The sequence below is a fragment of the Schistocerca nitens genome, unplaced genomic scaffold (genome assembly GCF_023898315.1).
Source record: "Schistocerca nitens isolate TAMUIC-IGC-003100 unplaced genomic scaffold, iqSchNite1.1 HiC_scaffold_465, whole genome shotgun sequence".
NCBI lineage: Eukaryota > Metazoa > Arthropoda > Insecta > Orthoptera > Acrididae > Schistocerca > Schistocerca nitens.
Window position 1 is genome coordinate 1,539,349 of NW_026045998.1, and position 14,803 is coordinate 1,554,151.

A 14,803-nucleotide genomic window follows, 5' to 3' on the forward strand; every position below is an offset into this window, starting at 1 on the left:
GTCTGTACAGAGCTGTCTGCTCTTGTCCGACTGCTCCGGGCACGAGGTGAAGGTGCCGAGCCCCGTCACGTCTGTGTCTCGGTCACCAAATTGGCCAAATCTGAACCCGACAGGAAACGTCTGGGAAGGAACGGGGCACAAGGTCCACGCCCGCAGACCGTCATCCCGTAATAATCGGGGAATTGCGTGACCTGTGTGTCGGTATCCTACGACGCGGACCTCTGTAAACTTGAGGAGGATTCGTCGAATCCGTGCTACGCGGTATCGCCGCCGTTTTGTGTGTGAAAGGTGGACCCGTTTGCTACCGAGCTGGCGCTAACAATATTTTGTTTCACCGGTGTGTGTTCAGTTTTATAACCGTCAGAATCTTCACCACCGGTACAGTTGCAGCTGCCGAGGATTCGAGTCCCGACAGTGTGAGGTCCGTCACTCACGGTCTCTCGGTTCTACCCGCAGTGACCTGCGCTTCCGGCACTCTCACGGCAAGAAGGCGCGGCTCTCCAACGGCGGCACGACGGCGTCGCGGCCCCGCGCGTTCGGGGAGTTCAACGACGCCATCTTGGTGAGCAACCGCCCGCTGAGGGACGACGAGATCTTCGAGGTGGTCGTGGAGAAGACTGTGGACTGCTGGCTCGGATCCATAGAAGCCGGTGAGTCCGTACTCCATAGTCTCTGGAAGTGGGAGCTGCGCTGTGACGTTTGCTGTCAGGTGGAAATTGCACTTGTGTGGATCGCTCAAAATGTGCACGGAACTAGTGAATCTGTCGAAAAGAAGCTTTTGCCTAGTTATAGCGGGCTCTTCGGTGAATTTTCTGACCTTCGGCAGGCGTACGAACTCCGGACTTTCCACTGTGGTAGTTACACGGACCGTCCCCAAATTAAGCATTTTCGTACGTTCGGTAGGTAGGTCTGACGGTTGTGGGACTTGACGGCGGGCCAGGGTTTTGCGGTGCTTTACCGTCTTACTATTTGACAGAGTTCCACAGGTGTTGTGTCATCCGAGTTATCTTTTATGGCTTCTTTTTACAAATGTCACAGTAAAAGTAGATAGCTCCATTAAAAAAAGTATTTGTAATAATTTGACAGGAATAAATGTTAAAAATGACTTCCATACATCAGAAAATTCACCACATTGTCCACTGTATCGTGGCAAAAATCACATCTCGATATACGACTGTTATTCGGAAACTGAGGTCCGAATCGCCAAAGGTAACTGAATGTCGTGCAAACATTGAACTGGCACGCCTCGCTTGTCAGACGGCGCCATTTACATTCGTATTGTCGGAGTGTACAGCCGAGGCACGTACCGGCACGTTTGTCGTGACAGGTGGCGGTGAGTAAGCAAGCTAATGGGCTTACAATAACGTCAGTTGTCCACGTGTGTCTCCCTTTTTTGATGAGCTAGTATAACAGTAGGGGGGAGGGAGGGGTGGGGGTGAGATTATAGGGTTGCCACAAGTTTGGAAAATGAGAGGGAATATCGGGGAATTTAAAATGTGTTGGGGAAATGTCAGGGAATTAAAAAAAAGGGGAAAAAAAAGAAAAAGAAAAACACTGTAAAAGTCTCATTTTTGTTTCGGTAGATGAAATGGTTTCTTTATTGAGATGTCACGCATTGTTGCTGGCTGGGCACAGCTTTAGTACGTGCGCCACTTCCCTGCTCCTCCCCTTCCTACCACTCCCCTAAGCTTGCAGTCACTGCCACCACTTCTCGCCACTAGCCCGGCAGCTGCCGACGGGAGGCGGGGAGTAGAAGCTGTCGAGACAGATGCGGCAGCAGGGAAGCAACCGCTTTTGTGACATTTACGAGTTCCTAACCGGGAGTGAATTTTATTATATCATCCGTGTGCTTTAATAGTTCAGTTTCTCGAGTTTCTGCGTGTAAATTTAATATCTAACTGCCGCAGTTCTCACGTTTTCGTTTGTTTCGGAAAGTAATCAGATTTTGTGACATATGAAGAGTTCCTAATCGGCGGCGCACTATTTAGTTTCACCCGAATGCTTCGGTAGTTAGGTTTTTGAATATCTGTGTATTATTAGACGCAGTTCCTGCGTTTTCGTCAGGGTCTACTGTAGAGTTGCGCTGCCCGTAAGGCCTCCCCGATTTGTCTGACAAACACGTTCCGGGTGCTGGCCGACGCTGGCAGTGTCACCGAGCCAGATGCTGTCGCCTGTCCTGTTTCAGAGGAAACCTCTCGCCCTGCAAGATCCGGACAATCGCAGAGGGTGGGATTACTGGTAGTTGGGAGAGCCAACATCAGGCGCGTTGTGGGGACTCGGGTGACAGGAAGCGTAAGATAACCGATGTGCACTCCGTGTGCATACTGGTTGGAGTCATTCCAGATGTGGGAAGGGTCTTCCCGGATGCCGTGAAGAGCACAGGGTGCAGCCAACTGCAGGTGGTTGCTCACGTCGGTACCAATGATGCGTGTCACTTTGGATCAGAAGACACTCTCCCTGGTTTCGAGCGGCTAACAGAAATGGTAAAGGCTGCCAGGCTTACTTGCAAGATGAAAGCAGAGCTCACCGTCTGCAGCACAGTCGACAGGACCGATTGCGGGCCTCTGGTACAGAGCCAAGTGGAAAGTCCGAATCGGAGGCTCGGACGGTTCTGCGACCGTGTAGGCTGCAGATTCCTCGACTTGCGTCAGAGGGTGGTTGGGTTTTGCGTTCCGCCGAATAGGTCAGGTGACCACTATACGCGGGAGGCGGCTACGTGGGTAGCAGGGGCCTGTGTGGTGTGGACTGGGCTGTTTTTTAGGTTAGAGGGTCTCGGGAAAACACGAGAACGGCTTCAGTCACAAAGGGTGCAGGTTGAACACAGGAAAAACGTAGATACAGGAACCATTGGTATTACAGTTGTAAATTGTCGTAACTGTGTCGGGAAAGTACCAGAGCTCCGAGTGCTAATAGAAAGCACTGATGCTCAAATCATTATAGGCAATGAATGCTGGATGAAGCCGGATATAAGCTCAGCCGAAATTTTTGCGAAGAACCTGACGGTGTTTTGAAAGGATAGGCCAAACACGGTCGGCGGTGGCATGTTTGTTGCTATTAGAAGTAGTTTAACTTGTTACAAAGTTGAAGTAGATACTTCCTGTGAGTTAGTATGTGCAGAGGTCATTGTTGGCGACCGGAATAAAATAATAATTGGATCCTTTTACCGACCTCCCAATCCAGATGATACAGTTGCTGAAAGGTTCAAAGAAAACTTGATTTCGATTTCAAACACGTACCAGACTCGTACGATAATAGTTGGTGGTGACTTTAATTTACCCTCGATATGTTGGCGAAAATGTGTGTTTAATTCTGGAGGTACGCATAAAATATCATCCGAAATTGTGCTAAACACATTCCCTGAAAATTGTTTAGAGCAGTTAGTTCATGAGCCCACGCGAATAGTAAACGGTTGTGAAAACACACTTCACCTCTTAGCAACAAATAATCCTGAGTTGATAACGAGGATCAAAACCGATACAGGGATTGGTGAACACAGGGTTGTCGTAGCGAGAATGAATATTGTAATCCCAAAGTCCTCGGAAAAAAAGTGGAAAGTATACCTATTCAAAAAAGCAGATAAAAATTCACTTGACACCTACCTGAGAGACAATCTCCACTCATTCCAAATTAATAATATAAGTGTAGACCAGATGTGGCTTGAATTCAAAGAAATAGTATCGGTAGAAATTGAAAGATTTATACCAAATAAATTAACAATGGAGCTGATCCTCCTCGGTATTCAAAACGGGGTAGAACACTGTTGTAGAAGCAAACATGCCGAATTCAAACAGACGCAAAATCCCCCAAGATTGGCGATCCTTTACAGAAGCTCGAAATTTAGCGCGGACTTTAATGCGAGTTTCTTATAACAGTTTCCACAATGAGACTTCGTCTCGAAACCTGGCAGAAAATCCAGAGAGATTCTCATCATTTGTGAAGTATGTTAGCGGCAAGAAACAATCAATGCCTTCTCTGCTCAATAACAATGGAGATACTATCGAAGACAGTGCTGCCAAAGCAGAGTTACCAAACACAACCTTCCGAAATGCCTTCACAAAAGAAGACAAAGTAAATATCCCAGAATTCGAATCGAGAACATCTGTCAACATGGGTAACATAGAAGTAAATATCCTCGGAGTAGTGAAGCAACTCGAATCACTTAATAAAAGCAAGTCTTCTGGTACAGATTGTACACCAATTAGGTTCCTTTCGGAGTATGCTGATGCATTAGCTCCATACTTAACAATCGTATACAACCGTTTTCTTGACGGCAGATCTGTACCGAAAGACTGGGAAGTTGCACAGGTCACACCAATATTCGAGAAAGGTAGTAGCAATAATCCACTAAATTACAGGCACGTATCATTAATGTTGATATGCAGTAGGATTTTATAACATATATTGTGTTCGAACATTATGACTTACCTCGAAGAAAATGGTCTATTGACACACAGTCAACAGGAGTTTAGAAAATGTCGTTCCTGTGAAACACAACTAGCTCTTTATTCACTTGAAGTGTCGAGTGCTATTAACAAGGGATTTCAGATCGATTCCATATTTCTGGATTTCTGGAAGGCTGTTGATGTTAGTACTGAAGATTTTTACTCACATATTTAGAAATATGGAAGTCCTTACGTTTTGGCCAACATAGGGATTTACATTCCCTTGTGATCTCAAAATCTGTCAGGGAAAAATCATATAACTTGTCTGGAAATCAGAAAAATATGAGAATTTCCCGTGGAAACTTACGGCAACCCTGGATTAGATCCCTGCCTTACGCCTCTTTTATCTGAGCAGTCTCGGGCACTCACCCTCGAGCAGGTAGGCCCGTGTATAAAGTGCGCCAACCGCAAACGAAATAGTTTTGGACCGCTCCGGTGTTGTTTCAGAAATGCGAGTCGACACAGATTCCTCCGGTATTGCTTCAACTGACACAGTGATAAATTACATTGTCGTACGTCCGATTGAGCAGCAGTATCGTAAAAGAAAACTGCAAGATGAGTGAGAAAAAATTTATTATCCGTGCAAGAAAAATACGCAGATTACCGGCTGACAACACAGTCTCGCAGTGAGGCAGTTCTGTTAGAGACGATTAGTAATCAAATAACCGTCAGCCGGGGTCTGACGCAACTGCGCTGTTTAATGCATAAAGCGGCTCATTACTGTGAGATAACTCTCGTACGTGGCAGCAGAGCGATTCATTTCATGTTAGCTCATATTACAAAATTTATTTTATTGTTGTTTAATTAAACCGAAATTAAACTGTGATTTTGCTCATCCACATTTATTTTGGTAACGTAAAGAAGGCTATTATTTAGACACGTTACTAAGTACGCCACACGCCCGCTCGTGTTACGAAAGCGGCACGCCTTCCAGAGGGTTACGCGCGCGAGTTGCCGTTAGCGGAGAACGTTCGGTTTGCAGGGGTAACGTCCGTACGGCCGGACGAGCTGGAGCTACCGTGCACGATGACGGACCTGGAGCACGGGACGTGGATGCTGTCCGGCAGCAACGTCATGGTGGACGGCGTCGTGCTGCGCAAGGACTACCCCTGCGACCTGGACGAGGTGGTCGTCGGCAACAGAGTGGGTCAGTATTGTCCTCTCAGTGGTGTCTGTCGGCAATCTTTTCGTTCAGCATATTTTGTATTTGCACTTCAGTGACATTCTCATAATTTCTGGTATAGGGATGAATGAATTTTCTTGAAATAAAAACACTGAAGTTGCATCCTTATTTCTTTCTTCCTTTATTTATTTATTTCTTCTCCTTCTCCTTTTTCTTCTCCTTCTCCTTTTTCTTCTCCTTCTCCTTTTTCTTCTCCTTCTCCTATTTCTTCTCCTTCTCCTTTTTCTTCTCCTTCTCTTTTTTCTTCCTCTTCTCCTCCTTTTTAAGTTTTCTGAGGTTGATGTTTAATTTCTGAAAAAAGAGACACAATTAAATTCCTTTGATCATACACAGTGTAGTATGTACCACATCTATGATGAGCCAACTCTTAGTGACTAGTAAACCTTCTCATAACATCAGTTACAGTCTGTTTCAAAGGGTTTGACTTGTTATTTTCTAGTTATTGTAGTAAAGGCTCTCTATTTCACAAATTGCATTATTTTGTGGCTGTTGACTGTCAGTCAGCTAAAACGGTGCAGTGTCGCCACGATCTTGTAAAATTACATGAAAAAAAAAGAACAGAATTACATGAATATTTGGAAATAAATTTAAACCCGTACAAATAAATATTATTTTCTAAATATGAGGTGCAGTCGGATTAAAACTGAATACCCGCTGCAATGGGACCCTACAATGGCCCGATTTGAAAGTAATCACCACACGTGTTAAGACGTTTATCCCACTGCGAGACGAGACAATCTGATCCTGTTCCGTAGAATACGGCCGGTTGCTGACGGATCCACAACTACACTCACTTTTGCACTTCCTCGTCCGACTGAAACGGGTATGTGCACGTGTCTTTCTTCAGGTCGCCAACGGTGTGAAAATCGCACGGTGAAAGATCCTGTCTGTACAGAACGTATTGCAGTGTTTCCCAACCGAGTCGCCGAAGTGTAGCCTTCGTCCACTTGCCAATGTGAGGGCGGGTCTCACCGTGTGACGTGACGATCCTGTCCGACAGCACGTGGACGGGCCGGGGGCACGTGGCAGAGCCGACAGCGTAAACGTCCCACGTACCCCCCGCCGAAGAAATCTGAAGGTGTTCGCACACTTCCCGGTAAGGCACAGTGGTGTTCTCATTCGACTGCGCGGTCCCTCTGCTTGTAGAATTCCTCGAGCGTGGAACCGCAGGACAACTAGGACAGTTTGTAGAAACTGTGACGTGCTGTAAAGTCAAAGTGCCCGGCAATGCTGTTCACCCGGAAAAATTTTTATCTTTCTCAGGTCGACACAAGTTCTTACCATACATTACGTTGCACTAATCAGAATTTACATGTTATTAATTGTTCAAAAAAGGAAGGCGAAACTATGCTAAACTAACAACAAATGAAAGAAACATACCAAACATGCAGAACAACAAATGAAAGAAACACACAAAAAATACAGATCTTAAGAACTAAAACTTGTAAAACATGTGAAACGAGGGTTGCCCAGAAAGTAATGCACTGTGTGTGTGTGTGTCTCTCTCTGTGTGTGTGTGTGTGTGTGTGTGTGTGTGTGTGTGTGTGTGTGTGTGTGTGTGTGTCCGCCCTTCAACAGTTATTTATTAAACATAATAAGAATTACACACACGAAAGAATGGTGTTTTATCTACACACCCTATTTTTCCACATAATCTCCAACCCGTTCTGTGACCTTCCGAAAGTGTGAAACGATGAGTCGTTTGCCCTGTCGGTACCGATTCTCGTCCTGGCGGCGGAGCCAGTGCTTCGCTGTGTGAATCGCCCCATCGTCAACAAAATGTCTTCCTTTAATTGCCCAAACCCGTGGAAGTCTGATGTTGCCGGGTCAGACACGTCAGGTGTGGCGGCCGCGGACGGTCTCCCCGCCCACCGCAAACTGCGGAGTTCCGGCTCAAACGAACCGCCTTCCGACGACTTCACCCTCCGTGCCCGGCGACTGACTGTACTTCTGTCGGCAGCTGATGTTCCGGAGACTTCGCACGAGTGTTTGCGAATATTACTCACAGTTTCTTTCTCTGCAGTGAGAAATTCAGTGGCGGCACGTCGCTCGTAATGTACACGGCCTATAGGTGCCATTGTGAAACTGTCCCACAGCTGCGTTATCTGTCGGAAGTGACGGAAACTTGGCGTGCTCACTCGGAAGACATCAAATAATACGTATGTAACGTTTCACATTTGTAGCATTGTTTTCAGCCGAGGAAGGGGGGGGGGGGGAAAAAAAAAAGCAAAAAAAAAGGCGATACATGACTTTGTGGGGAGCCCTTGTACGACCTCTGCCAGTGCCGTGACATACATGTAATTATATCGCGATAGTTTTTTGTATCAATTTCAAATTTTTTAAAATTAAAATGTGTTTTACTGCCGAATTAATTAACGTATAAATTACAGTACAAAAATTACGAATCGTTTACTGAGTGGAGATTATATACGTAACTACTGGGCGCCGTGTCTCTAAATACACCTAGGGTCCGAACGATTTCCGTACGTCGGCCAAATCGTGCCGCTTCACTCTTCGGACTGACGCATCGGCATTTGTCGTACTAATTACATTTTGTACGATACGAGTGCAAATGCAAACTACAGTCGGCTTCCACTCCGAACGAGGACACCGGCGGTGCTCGTGTCATTTCCGTTACCCTCGAAGTTTGACGGGAGCACCGAAACACTTTCAGTGTACGGCGATCGGCTGCATTACGGGCTTACGTACCCAGCTGCGAGAACCCCAGGGTGTCCACTCGTCGGCAGCAGCTCTCCGGCACGGTGTACCTGTGGCCGGCCCCCCGTCGAGGTGAGCGCACCGTCGGACGTACACCCGTGACTGAACCGTTACAGACTGCTGTGTCAGACCGAGTGCTCTTCGGACTCCTCTGCTGTCGCTGACATATTTATGATGTCGTCGGCAAACCTCGAAGTTTTTATTTCTTAATTCCCGTTCTAAATTTCTTCTCAGTTTCCTTTAGTGCTCGCCAGGGAACGTATCGGTCGTAATCGGGGATACTCTACAATCTCGGCTCACTCTCTTCTCGACTACTGCTCGCCTTTCTCGAACCTCGGTTCTTAATAACTGCAATCTAATAACTGCAAGAGTTGTAGGTAACATTTGGAATGTGTGGTTTACTCCTTCTACCTACAGAATTCAAAGACAGCGGTCCAATAAATGTACTCCAAAGTTTTCTCAAAATCTACAAATACAGGGTGATCAGAATCAAACTTCCATTACTCGAGAGCGAGCCCGTGAAAAACGAGTGATCGTAGGACAGTGAGTTTTGTGGGAACATTTGTAAGGGCGTGCGGAGGAGAATTTACGAATAAACTGTCAAAAGAAACTCGGTTTGGTTCCGAGTCGAGAAGGTACCATTTGTTAATGTGCACCGTGTTTACTTTCCAGATTACTAATGTGATGTCTGCATCCCTGACAGCCTGGAACTGCACCAGAGGCACCGTTCCTGAATTAGTGGGCTGTGGATCACTCGGCTTCTGTGACGCAGCATGTGCGGTGCACGAGGGCCGCGCACCGTGTCCTGTGTTCTCGGCTACGACGACACTAACTTTTTCAACAATTTTTGGTGCAGTTGGCCGTTGGCCTTTCCCGGGAGCAGTTCCCAAATTGCCAGTAAATACCGACTTCCGAAATGTGTTCTTCGACACTGGAGTGGAAAGAGGACCTCTCCGTATTCCTATAATACCTCACATTATTGTTGTTTTGTTCGATAAAATATCTGCTCACCTTCTCCAGACCCGTGTTGACTGTCTGCAATTGTACTGCACACTCGTACGTGCATTTCGGTGGAGTATTACTGGAGTATTTTTGACCCCTCTTCTTAAGTGTTTGGAGCTGAGACTGGACGCTCACTTTTGATGCTGACGTATTGTGTGTTATTAACCTTTCGTGTAACTCGGTTGCCACTATCATTCTTATTTATGGGAAGATCCTGCAAAGCAGTATCCGCATAGAACTGTGTGTAATCCTGGAAAGTTTTGAAGTCTTCTGCTTTGCAACTGTTATTGGTAGAAGGGAAAGTGATATCTACTCTAATTATGAAATGACATCAACATTTCGTCATCAACTATCTCGTATTTATTTCGACGGATGTGCAGATCTCGATTACCTCGTAACTCGGAACAGATAAAATATAAATCGAATGAAACGTCTGCGTCTGAGGCTTTACAGGAAGTAAGTGACGTTTCGTTTTAGAGCCCCTTTTGTTCGTTGCCGAGTTCATTTTCGGAGAGGGCGTCCGCTCCTCGACAGTCGAGACACTGCCGAGCCGCGGTGTCGAAACGTAAAAGGCCCCTCGCGTGACAGGTGACGACGTTTACTCGTCATTCTGTCGTGACGGTTACTCGAACTGCACGTCTCTCTCATTACAACTCTGCACAAATGTGAAATGAAATGACCTCATACAATGTGTGCTTTGAAACACATTCCCTAGCTAATACTACTGTACTATTTTGTCACGATCCTCTTTCCTTATTATAAATACGTAGTGGAAAATGTCATTTACCTAAATGACACGTAACACTACAACACTAACACTACCAACAACACATATACTGCAGCACACAGTCTGAACGCCTTTCCTGTAAAGTTGGCTACTCGTGCGGTAAATAGTTTCCCGTATACAGTGAAACCTCTATATAACGTTTTTCAAGGGACCACAAATTCTGAACACTGTATAGAGGAAAACACTATAAGGAGGAAGGCTTCCAAATAATAATTATAGGGCATTACTGAAGATCGGGATACCACTAATCAGCTTTGACAAATGGTGCTGTAGATTACATTTTAAATTTTCACAACACTGTAATATGGTATTCATTGCAAATGATTAGTTTTTTGAAATTAAAACATGGGGCCCGGTAGGTGGATGGGTGAAAGTAAATGGATCAGTTTGTACTGTAAAAAGCTATAACAGATTCTTAAGATATGACATCATTGTCCAAAGCTGGCAGGTGGTATCCCATTCTTCAGTTGACCCAATTATAGCATAAACGCAATAAATGGTACAGATTATAAAAGAATTAGTTACAAAAAAAATTACTTTCATAATTAAATTACGAAACAGAACTTAAACTTGCACAAAACTCTAGGAACCTATGCAATCTGAAAATCACATACCTATGTTTTTTTTCAATATTCAGGCAAGCATATTTGTTTTCTATTTCTCGTAGAGTCTATGGCAATCATTTCTTGCTGCAAATGAGCAAGTTGAACTACTGTTCTGTCCTCGAGTCTATGGGCAATCATATATCTGTTGAATGTTTCAAAGGCTTCAGCTGCCTTAGTATATGAGGGCACAGGGTCATCTTCCTTGTCACTGTCACTTTCACTTCCACTATTATTCTCCAAGCTTCTCTCTGCAGTCAGCTCCTCAATACTTTGTACTCCTGTGGTTGCCACGTTCTCATCCACAGCCACAAAGTCCTCAAAAGTGACAGAATCACTGCCTATTAATTCCTGAAACTCTTGCAAATCACTTGCAACATGAGCTGCCATCTCATTCTCACAGAATCCCGCTTTTCTGAAACAGTTTTTAATAGTTTCAGCACTGACTTCCCTCCACGAGTACATAATTAAATTCGTTACCTGTCGACAGTTCCAAACGCGTACGTTTCAAATTGCCACAATTCTCAAACCCTTCAATTATTGACGATCTGTTTTTCATAATAGTGTTGAGGGAGCCAGTTCAAATTGTTTCGCTAGCTCCACACGACTCACACCAGGAGATGCCTCCACTTTTTTAATAACAGAAACCTTCTCTTAGAGAGAAATGTTCCGCTTTTCACTCATGTCCACTGATGAAAGCTTTTTTTAAAAAAAATAAATAAATAAATAAAAATAAATAAATAAATAAATAAATAAATAAAGTTATATTGAAGACACACTCTCACTAGACACATTAACCGTTTGCTGCTCAGCTCACACATCACGCTATGAATACAAGCAGAATGTGCATCACATGTCACACGACCGGGTCCTGCCACTGACATACGAAACACACTGAGCGCGGGCTTTCCGAGCCGGTGCAAACTGTGAATCCACACAATGGAAAACGATGCGTCTACATCCAGTCACTTAAATGTTATAAAGAGGTAAATAATTGACCAGGGTTCAAAAAATACACGTGTTACATGGAGGAAATTGTAATATAGAGGAAACACAGTAAAGAGGAAAATTCAACATTGTTTATATGGGCTTTCAGTCGGGACCGAAAGAAATGGACGTAACAGAGGAAAACGTTATAGAGAGGTTTCACTGTACACTAGCTCGAGTAGCAAAACTTCAGTTATGACCGCCCTGCGCTACGAATGTAGATCCGCAGTACGACCATAAGTGTACTCGTGTAAATGTTTCCAGAGTTCCTCCCTATCAAAGAATTAGCCCAAATGTGGCCGTAAACGAGTTCTCCACTGCGACTCACCCGCCCCCGCCACTGATCCGCAGGTATGGCGCGGCACTCGGACGGCACGCTGCACTTCTACCTGGACGGGGTGGACCGCGGGGCGGCGTGCGGCGGCGTGCCCCCGGGCGTGTACGCCGTCATCGACCTGTACGGCCAGTGCGCGCAGGTGTCCATCGTGCAGCCCGAGCGGCCGGCGGGGCCCGCGGCGGGAGCCGCTCCCGGGAGGCTCGCGCTGCCCGACCGCCCCCACCAGGTAACGCCACTCGCTCCCGTCACTCTGTCTTCTGTCGGGACTATTTGAAATTTTTTTATTGTTTGAACAATATCTGATAGAAGAAATGTTTGTTTTTCCTCAAATTGTACAGAATTATTTTACTAAATGTGCAGGAAAGAAGATGAGGAGCACAAAAGGTCATGTAGGTATTATATTGTTCCCTTATATTTTTTCCTCTTTATGTGTGCTGGCTTGTAGTAGTTCCAGTACTGCTCAGAACTGTTTTGTTGTTGTCTTATTGTCGTCAGTGCTGTTTGTTTCCGGTCACAACAGAGCGATGCGTACAACTGTGTCACTTCGGCTAGAGCTTCGGACTTCCGGGGTTACGTATCGAGCAAACGAGTGAGGTCGTACAAAACGTTACGACATCTGGTTAATAGCTTGTTCGGCCATCCGTGGAACGAAATCGGTCAGTGATTTGGCATATCGGAGATACGACAGTTGCTTAGCAGGTTTGTGGAGGTATGTGGCATTAGATGTCTACACACGGGCCACGTAATTGGAGTAAATAACGGGCCGCCAATTTGCGTACGCAGTGAAGGTGCCCGACAGCGACCCTGATGCGTTCTGTAGAATTTATGTTAGGTAAATTTGGTCGCCGAGACCTCTACGTGAGTTCACCATAATGCTCGTGAAACCACTGTAGCACGGTTCCGGCTCGGAGACGCGGACTATTATACGGTGGGAAGATGTCGAGCGTGAGCGGATGCGGGTGGTTTGCAGCTGTCGGCACGTCTTCGGTCACTTCCAGAGGTCCCGTGCGAGTGCGGGGGAATGTGTCCCGTAGCATAACATTGCTCCCACCAGCCTGTGTCCGTTCACCTCGATGACGGCATTTGTGGAGACGACCGTCGTCCTACTGTAGCAAAAATGCGATTCCTGTGGAGAGCCGACAACTTTCCATTCGTCGTCAGTCAAATCCTGACCGTCCTGTGGCCACTGCAGTAGTATAATTGACAATGTTGTCAGGTCGACATGTGAACGTGTAGGGGTGATCTACTGCGGAGCTCCACATTCGACAATGTACGACGAACGGTTTGCTCCTAAACACTTGTGCACGCACCGGCATTGTATTCTTTCGGCAGCCTCCAAATGTTCTGTGAAGAACTGTGGGTGTCCGACCGTTTAGCACCGGTTTCACTGTCCTACCTCTTTCTACAGATGCTCTCGACAGTAGCACGTGAAAATACAACCAGCTTCACCATTTCCAAGATACTTGTTTTCAGGCTGTGCCCTTGGCCAGTCACTTATCTCAATGTATTTCCCAATTTGCAGCCCACGTCTTCACTAGGGTGATCTGCCGACTGTGTCTTCTCCGCATACCTACTTTCGTTACCGCGTCACGTACCCGCAGCGTCAACGGGCGGCATCCGGGATGATGTGGAGCAGCGTTGTGAACTGAACGTGTGTGTGTCTACTGTGAAATGCCACCTAGAGACAACTGATTTGAATGGTAGATGACCATCACGTAAACCACACACACATTCAAAAACTAGAAAGACCAGCTACCGACCATGTAGCACGGTGGTGTCAGCATCGTGGGGTTGGTCATCTAGTCCAAATAAAAGGCAAACTGCATCGTATCCTGTAGTGACATTTGAGATAAGAAAATTGCCGAGACAGACCTGGATCTAAATCCTGTTTGAACACCTCAGAGACGCGTTGGATCAACGTGTTAGTCATACAGGCTACTCGAACGTGGATCAATTTGCTGCTGCCTTATGGGACAAATGGTTAAAACTTGCTCTTGACCTATTACGAAAGCTTGTGAATTCGATGTCAAATACATGTGTGCTCTGATAGAAGGCCCTAGGTATGCAGTGAAATACTGATTTGTTCTTAAGATTCTTAAATAGTTAAGTTTTATTGTGTTGTTGTTGTTGTTGTTGTTGTTGTTGGCTTCAGTCTGGCGACTGGCTCGATGCAGTTCTTCGTGCTACTCTATCCTGTGCAAGACTCTTTACGTCCGAATGACTACTGCAGCCTTCACCACTCTGAATCTGCTCACTGTATTCATCTCTCTGTCTCCCCCTACAACTTTTATCCACCACCCTTTTCTCGAGTACGAAACTAGTGATCCCTCGACGTGTCGTATCGACCGATCCCTCCTTCCGGCCAGTTGTGCCACAAATTCCTCTTCTCCCCAATTCTATTCAGTACCTCCTCATCAGTTACGTGACCTAGCCATCTAATCTCCAGCATTACCCCTGTAGCACCTCATTTCGTAGCCTTCCGTTCTCTTCTCGTATAAACTATTTAACATCCACATTTCCCTTCCGTGCACGGCAACACTCCGCGCAAATAATTTTCTGCCTCACCGGAGGAATGTTTTCCAGCTGCGGAGGTGTAGCCTTCCACAGGAAGTGCAGATACGCCTCACCTGCGTGGCATTTTGGGACGACGACCGGTCTCGCGAGGTGGTCACCCGTAATTCCTGCAGACACGTCGAGGCCGAAACGGTTCCGACAGTTCGCTACTGCCGTACTGCGGAGAGTTTC

The 14,803-nt window shown here is 46.0% G+C and overlaps 1 protein-coding gene across 1 annotated transcript in view; it reads left to right on the forward strand.

Annotated features, from left to right (window-relative positions):
- LOC126232175 (neuralized-like protein 4) overlaps nucleotides 1-14,803 on the forward strand; it is a 295,692-nt gene that overhangs the window by 134,714 nt on the left and 146,175 nt on the right. The window contains exons 14-16 of the mRNA XM_049942472.1: nucleotides 457-650; nucleotides 5,425-5,589; nucleotides 12,073-12,284. Of these exons, the coding sequence (XP_049798429.1) occupies nucleotides 457-650; nucleotides 5,425-5,589; nucleotides 12,073-12,284 (571 nt within the window). The remainder of the gene's footprint in view (nucleotides 1-456; nucleotides 651-5,424; nucleotides 5,590-12,072; nucleotides 12,285-14,803) is intronic.